Raw genomic sequence first — 7566 nt, forward strand, 5'->3', positions numbered from 1 at the left:
AGGAAGCTCTTTGACTCTCTGTCTTCCCTTATTTATTCTAATTTAATCCATTTCTTCCATTCATTCGTAACTTGCAGACGTTTCTTTAGTATTACTAATCTACGACTTTCTGCATTTATTTATTTTTTCTACGCATGCGCACTCCTGCCCGATAGCGAGGGCTACTCCGCCAGGCGGTCCCGCCTTCTGACGTCGACCATTGGCCGGCTCTGCTAGCGCGCTCCTGATTGGTGGCTGCGGCCGGGGCCCCGCCGCTTCTCAAAGGTGGCGGGAAAGCGGCGGCGCTGCGGAATGGCGGCGGCGGCGGCGGACTCGTTCTCAGGCGGTCCCACGGCGGTGCGACTGCCTAGGTCGCCGCCGCTCAAGGTGCTGGCAGAGCAGCTGCGGCGCGATGCGGAGGGTGGCCCGGGCGCGTGGCGGCTGTCTCGGGCGGCGGCGGGCCGCGGGCCGCTGGAGCTGGCGGTCGTGTGGATGCAGGGCACGGTGGTGATGGCGGACCGCGGCGAGGCGCGGCTGCGGGACCCGAGCGGGGCCTTCTTGGTCCGCGGCCTGGAGCGGGTGCCGCGCGGGCGGCCCTGCCTCGTCCCAGGTAATGCCCGGGCCTCACCGGGTGTCCTCTTCCCTGCTGTCAGCCGAGAAGTTGCCGAGGCCAGATTCTTTAAACCCGGTCTTGACACTCGAAAGGGGGCAGGTCGCGGCGGGGCTGCCCTACCTCCTGGCCTCTGCCCCTGTGGGTTCCTGCCTGGGTATCTTTGCTCCGGTCCCTCCTCGGTCAAGTTGATCTGATGATAAACATCACCTGCAGTCCCTTTAATAAATACAGATTCCCAGGATTCTTCCATCTCCTAGTGGGAATCTTCTGGGGAGGGACCCCGGCATCTGCGTTTGTCACAAGCCCCTTCCCCCAGTTGATTTCCTTGTTTGCCATCAAGTTTTGGGACATACTCTCCTGGGAACTTCTGCTCATCCTTAACGTCTCAACTCAAATGTACCTTTCTCAGGGAAGTTCTCCCTAACCCCTAGGAACGGGAGACCCTCCTGTACTGCTCCTTCATTGAAGTGTCGTGGGCTGGAGCTCACACGTTTGCCTCCTCTTTTTTTTTTTTTGAGACGGAGTCTCACTCTGTCACCCAGGCTGGGGTGCAGTGGCACGACCTCGGCTCACTGCAGCCTCTACCTCCCTGATTTAAGTGATTCTCATGCCTCAACCTCCCGAGTAGCTGGGATTACAGGCATATGCCACCACACCTGGCTAATTTTTGTATTTTTATTTTATTTTATTTTATTTTATTTTTAGCAGAGACTGAGTTTCGATGTTTGCCAGGCTAGTCTCGAACTCCTGGCCTCAAGTGATCTGCCCTCCTCGGACTTCCAAAGTGCTGGGATTATAGGCATGAGCAACCGCGCCCTGCCTGCTTCCTCTCTTAAGCCACTGATGCTCAAACTTGACCTTGTATCTGTCTCTCCTGGAGGGCTTGCTAAAGCTGGGATGGCTGGGGCTCCACCCTCAGAGTTCCTGAGTCACAAGGTCCAGGTGGGGCTGGAAATTGCATTTCTAACCAGCTCCCAGGTGATGCTGATGCTGCTGGTCTACTTTGGACTTTTTAAAATGTTTTATTTATTTGAGATAGGGGACTCACTGTGTTGCCCAGGCTGGCCTTGAGCTCAGGCAATCCTCCTGCTCAGCCGCCTTGGGTAGCTGGGACTAAAGGCCTGTACCACCATGTCTGGTGTTTGGGGGCCATACTTTGAGAACCACTTGGCCAGGCCAAGCTTCTGGAAGGCCAGAGCTGTGTGGTCCTGACAACTGTATCCTCAGCATCTGGCCCAGTGCCTGACACATAATTGCTCCAAGAACCAATTGTCTAGAGTGACAGGCAGTGGACATCCATCTCACTTGTTCACTGAGATGTCAATGGAGCAGATGTTATACATCAGCCCCCTATGTGTAGTGCTGGGCTGCAGCAGAGACCCAGATAAAGCCTGCTGGGAGATAGGCAGTGAGCATCTGTCCCAGAGGATCGCTGATCCCTGGGGGACCCATGAGGATGTACGAGGTGCTGAGTGGCCCTCAGAGGCTTCTAGAGGATGCGATATCTAAGCTGAGGAGGTCTGAGGATATGTGAGCCTTCCCTCCTCTCAGCTCCCTCCCCTGGGAGATCAGGCCAAGATCACTTCAATCCTAAGGGACCCTCCTGTTCAGTCTTGGAGTCTTAACTAGAGGCAGATAGGTCAGTGGTCTGGCCTGAGCTGCTTTGGACTCAGGCTTAGGTGAATTCCTGGCTCTACCCCTTCCCAGCTGTGCTGCCTGGAGCACTTTTGTTAACTCTTCTGGATTTGTGCTCTTGCAAAAAGGAGCTAATCATTCCTGCCTGTTGTGTACATTCAGTAAGTAAACAACTGCTTTAACACTGCGCCTAGCTCATAGTGAGGGTACAGAACATGCTCCTGTTCCCTCCCCCTACCGCCTTGCCCTTCAGCCTTCCCTCTGTCTGCCCTCAGCCCCAGTGCTGGTTTAGTACAGGGTGAGCAAACCACAGGCCTCTTTTCACATGTCCTGTGAACTAAAAATTGCTTTTTAAGCTTTTATTTATTCCTATTATTTTTATTTTTGAGACAGAGTCTCGCTCTGTGTCTCAGGCTGGAGTGCAGTGGCACAGTCAGAGCTCACTGCAACCTCTGCCTTCCAGATTCAAGTGATTCTCGTGCTTCATCCTCCTGAGTAGCTGGGATTACAGGCGTGCACCACCACACCCGGCTAATTTTTGTAGTTCTAGTGGAGACAGGGTTTCATCATGTTGGCCAGACTGGTTGGTCTTGAGCTCCTGGCCTCAAGTGATCTGCCCATCTTCGCCTCCCAAAGTGCTGGGATTACAGGCATGAGCCACTGTGCCTGGTGGGTTTTTACATTTTTAAATCGTTGAAAGTAAAATCATGACATTTGAGAAGTATATGAAATTCAAGCATCAGTGTCCATAAGTAAATTTTTTTTTTTTTTTTTTTTGAGATGGAGTTTCACTCTCGTTGCCCAGGTTGGAATGCAATGGCATGATCTTGGCTCACTGCAACCTCTGCCTCCTGGGTTCAAGCAGTTCTCCTGCCTCAGCCTCCCAAGTAGCTGGGACTACAGGCGTGCGCCACCACGCCTGGCTGATTTTTTGTATTTTTAGTAGAGACAGGGTTTCTCCATGTGGATCAGGCTGATCTTGAACACCTCAGGTGATCCACCTGCCTTAGCCTCCCAAAGTGCTGGGATTACAGGTGTGAGCCACTGTGCCCCACCATAAGTAAAGTTTTATTGGAATACATTGGTAATTTACAGAATGCCTCAGCCAGTGTACCATTACAGCTAGAGTTGAGTATCTGGGACAAAGACCCTATGGTGGGAAAAGCTCAAAATATTTACTGTCTGACCCTTTACAGAAAACGTTTGCCAACCCTTTCCCTTAGCCTTTGCTCAGCACATAACTCATGCTGCTTGGTGTGCTGGCTTGCAGGCAAATCCCCTTGCAGGCAGGCTGAGACAGTCTCCTGTCTGGTATCAGCCCTGGCATAAGCCTGGCATCTAGAATATACTTCATTGTTTGAACGAATGGGCATTGGCGAACTTGTCTGACATACCCACTGGCCTGAATGCCAGCTGGCAGGGGCCATGCCATTTCCTCTTGTTAAGTAATACCAAGTCCAGCTTGACAAATTTGAGTCACTGCCTTCAGGCAGGGAGGCAGGGAGGTAAGCAGACCACTAAAACACAAAGTAACATTGCAGGCAAGAGCCAGGTGGTGCAGACGAGGGACAGCTGATCCAGGCTTGAGTGCTCAGGGAAGGCTTCCTGGAAGAGGCAGTCCTTGAAGGATACACTGGAGTTACCTGTAAGGACCAACCCTCCTGGGTTGCCTGGGACTGAGCGGGTCCTGGGATGTGGGGCTTTCAGTGTTAAAACTGGGACAGTTGGGCACCCTCTGTCTGGGTGCAGTGGCAGGAGATTGTGCAGCTCCATGGAACAGCCTGTGCAAAGGCTTGGAGGGGATAGAGCCCCATGCATTTGGGGAGCCTGGGGCAGTGGTGGAAGGAAGGAGGGCTCTATCCTGATGAGCCTCAGTGGCCGTCTGGAAGGACCTGCCTGCTTCAAGGTGGCCTTGAACTCTGCTCACTGCAGTGCTGCTCTAGTGCTGTTCCTCCACTGTCTCTTCCTCTGGAACATCCAGGAGTTTGTTTCCATAAACCTAAGGTGCTGAAGATACTGAGTTGAATGAGAAGCTCTCCCTGTCCTCAAGCTGCTCTTTGTCTGCAGCAGAAGCAGAGAAACCATGCTTACCTAGATCATGCTGCAGTCAACTGAGTTCTGGAGGCAGGAGGTAGATTCCAGAATGTTGACTGCAGCAGTGGGTGGGGATTGTTTTGAAGTGGAGGAAGCTGGCAGAACATGGGCTGGGAACCATTGGAGTGGTCATGGCAACTGCGGGGTGGGGATGTGGGAAGGAGAGGGAGGGACAGAGTGGAGAGCTGGGAGAAGGTGTGGGTAGAACCTATAGGGCCAGTTTGTGTCATCGCATGCCTTTGAGCTCATCCAGCTGGCTGTGTGTGCCTTCCTAGTAGAGCTCCTGTTCCCTTTCGTGGTCGGAATGTCCTTGGGCTTGTTCTTCTCTTCCTGTGCCTTCAGTTCTACTTCTGTGGGTTCACACTTTAGGCCCATTCAGAGGGGACAGCAAGTGTATTTTCAGAACTAGCCTCTCACGGAGGGACCCAAGTTGAATATGAGGAAGAGTTCTGAGAAACCTGAGCACATCCTACCTGGAGTTGAACAGTGGGATCAGGGGTCAGCTTGCCTGGCTTCCTTCCATCAGAGCCCCAGGTCCCACGTGCAGTGCAATGAAAGCAGCCTCATGGGGCAGGCAACAGGGCTGGCACCAGGCCTGTCCTTCCTGCAGTGTTTGGAGTTTTCTTTAATGCAGTTGGGTTTTGTGTGGTTGAGACTGGCCAAGTTTTGCTTTGAAGGAGAGTCACTTTCCCAAGGGAATGGGAAGCAAGTCACAGTTAATATGTCATTAGATCATCTGGTGGCAGCCTGCCCTTGTGGATTTGCTTGTATGTGCTGAGGTGGCAGGGATAGGTCCCAGCAGTTGTAACAGTGGGGCAGGGGCTGCCTGCCCAGCCTTTTTGGCAACGTGGAGGGAAAACTGGATTTGCTTGGTAACTGTCAGAGGGTGTCTGCAGAAGGAGGATGCATCTTGTGCGCAGAGACTAGTCACATACTCTGTAGCACTGAGCAAGGAACGGGATTAGAGGAAAGCTGAGGTTTTCTGCCCCTGCCTCAGAGCAGCCTGTCTGATTATAACTTACACTCTGATGGAAGCGTCTTCTTCATTCCTTGGGCATGATTACAGTTTATGTGACAGTTTTGTTTTGCCTAGTAAAGTCAGAGACCAAAGAAGATGGTTGGGCACGGTGGCTCATGCCTGTAATCCTAGCACTTCGGGAGACCTAGGTGGGTGGATCGCCTGAGAACAGGAATTCCAGACTAGCCTGGCCAACATGGTGAAATCTTGTCTCAACTAAGAATACAAAAATTAGCCAGGCGTGATGGCGGCACCTGTAATCCCAGCTACTCCGGAGGCTGAGGCACAACAGTCGCTTAAACCCAGGTGGCGGAAGTTGCAAGGAGCCGAGATCATGCCACTGCACTCCAGCCTGGGCAACAGAGTGAGACTGTCAGAAAAGAAAAAAAAAGAAAAGAGAATATTACTATGGGCTTTTCTTCTTTTTTCTAGGAAAGTATGTGATGGTGATGGGAGTGGTGCAGGCCTGCAGCCCCGAGCCATGCCTGCAGGCTGTGAAGATGACAGACCTTTCTGATAATCCCATCCATGAAAGTATGTGGGAACTGGAAGTGGAAGATCTACACAGGAATATTCCTTAGATGATGTTGGAACTGTCATTAAAAACAACCAAAATCCTGGAACGATTTAGAAGCTAATGACGTGGATTTCATGGACATTTTTCAATGTGTATTTTTCAAAAGTTTCTCAGAGAACCTTGCTTTGGTTGACCAAGGAGTCCGGATGTAGGAATGTTTAAATCCTGGGATACTTCAGTGACAGCCTCTGTTGCCCCTTGCTTTGCCTGTGTTTGCTGATGAAAAGCAGATACTTTTTGTTTTCCTGGTGTATGTGTGTTAATTCTCTCTCTTTTTCTCTCAGACACAGAGGTCTCATGTTGCATTTTCCAAATTTTATGCCTGATGATACTTTTTCCATTACTGCTGCGTCCCTGTTTTACGATGCAAAATTTATCTCAGTCATTGCCCATGGTGATTGAAGTGTGGTTATAGGCAGGAAGACAGACTGTGTAAAAAAGGAATGACATGGCTCCTCATCTTCTTCATCAGCAACTACCATAACCAGTTTGCAAGTCAAATGGCATTTCCTAACAGCAGGCACGGTGGCCCCGGAAAGACAACAGCTCCCTTTTCTGCTTTGGACACCACTCAAACATTTAGATACCACTCTATCCATTTCCCTCGGCTAGAGAAGGTGATACCTACTTCCATCACTCAGAGATGTTGAGACGTTTTCAGAATTTCTTGTTGAAATGAAAAACATCAAGATTAAGGATGCCTATCAGGCCTTAGCTAAACTTCCACTTCATAACTTTGGGAGAGACATGGCAAGCTTCCTGGTTTAGAGTTCTTTTGTCTTTTTGTATGGAATGACTTTGCTGTGATTTGAATGTTGGGTTTTTGCTGTCTGCTTAGTACCCATGACTGATTTTTTGAGATTGTACATATCAAGGGAGTTAGGTTATGTTCTGACATGGTTGTAGACTATCACCAGGATTATTGATATTCTAGTTCTAATAAATTGTTTAATGTGCTGTATGGTTTTTTTTTTTTTTTAAATAGACTTTTAAAGAAACAGATCTAGGTTTTCAGAAAAATGGAGCAGAAACTACAGTGTTCCCATATACTCCACACTTACACCCCACTCTCCCAGTTTTTCCAACTGTTAACATCTTTTATTAGGATGATACATTTAATAAACCAACGTTACATTTTTTATTAACCAAAGTCTAGTTTACATTAGGCTTCATTCTTCCTCTTATAGATTCTGTGGATTTTGCCAAATGTATACATAAAACATGTATCCACGTGAAGTATCATCCAGAATAGTTTCACTGCCCTAAAAATCCTCTGGGTTCCCCTTATTCATCCCTCCCTCCAACCCTGATTATCACTCGTCTTTGTTTTTCAGCTTTGCCTTTTCCAGAATATCATATAGTTGGATCATACAGTATGTAATATTTTTGAACTGGCTTCTTTCATTTGTTGTGCATCTAAGATTCCTCCATTTTTTTTTTTTTTTTTTTTTTAAGACAGTCTCACTCTCACTCAGGCTGGAGTGCAAGGGCACAGTCACATCTCACTGCAGCCTCAACTTCTCAGGCTCAGGTGATCCTTCTATCTCAGTCTCTTGTGTAGCTAAGACTACAGGTGTGCATCACCATGCGTGGTTAATTTTTTGTAGAGACAGGTTTTGCCATGTTGCCCAGGCTGGTCTCAAAGTCCAG

General features: G+C 49.4%; 1 protein-coding gene across 1 annotated transcript; it reads left to right on the top strand.

Annotated features, from left to right (window-relative positions):
* Positions 1-278: 278 nt before the first annotated feature.
* Positions 279-6877, top strand: LOC105711982 (recQ-mediated genome instability protein 2). The gene is made up of 2 exons (XM_012444900.3): positions 279-589; positions 5772-6877. The coding sequence occupies exons 1-2, from the start codon at positions 292-294 to the stop codon at positions 5918-5920; spliced, it is 447 nt and encodes a 148-aa protein (XP_012300323.2). The 5' UTR covers positions 279-291; the 3' UTR covers positions 5921-6877.
* The last annotated feature ends 689 nt before the right edge of the window (positions 6878-7566 follow it).

The sequence above is a fragment of the Aotus nancymaae genome, unplaced genomic scaffold, assembly GCF_030222135.1.
Source record: "Aotus nancymaae isolate 86718 unplaced genomic scaffold, 86718_ANA_hifiasm-v0.15.2.pri h1tg000016l, whole genome shotgun sequence".
In the NCBI taxonomy this organism is placed as follows: domain Eukaryota; kingdom Metazoa; phylum Chordata; class Mammalia; order Primates; family Aotidae; genus Aotus; species Aotus nancymaae.

Coding starts and splice junctions, on each gene's coding strand:
- LOC105711982 (XM_012444900.3), top strand. CDS start 292: ATGGCGGCGGCGGCGGCGGACTCGTTCTCAGGCGGTCCCACGGCGGTG. Junction 590..5,771: donor GCGGCCCTGCCTCGTCCCAG/GTAATGCCCGGG, acceptor TCTTTTTTCTAG/GAAAGTATGTGATGGTGATG.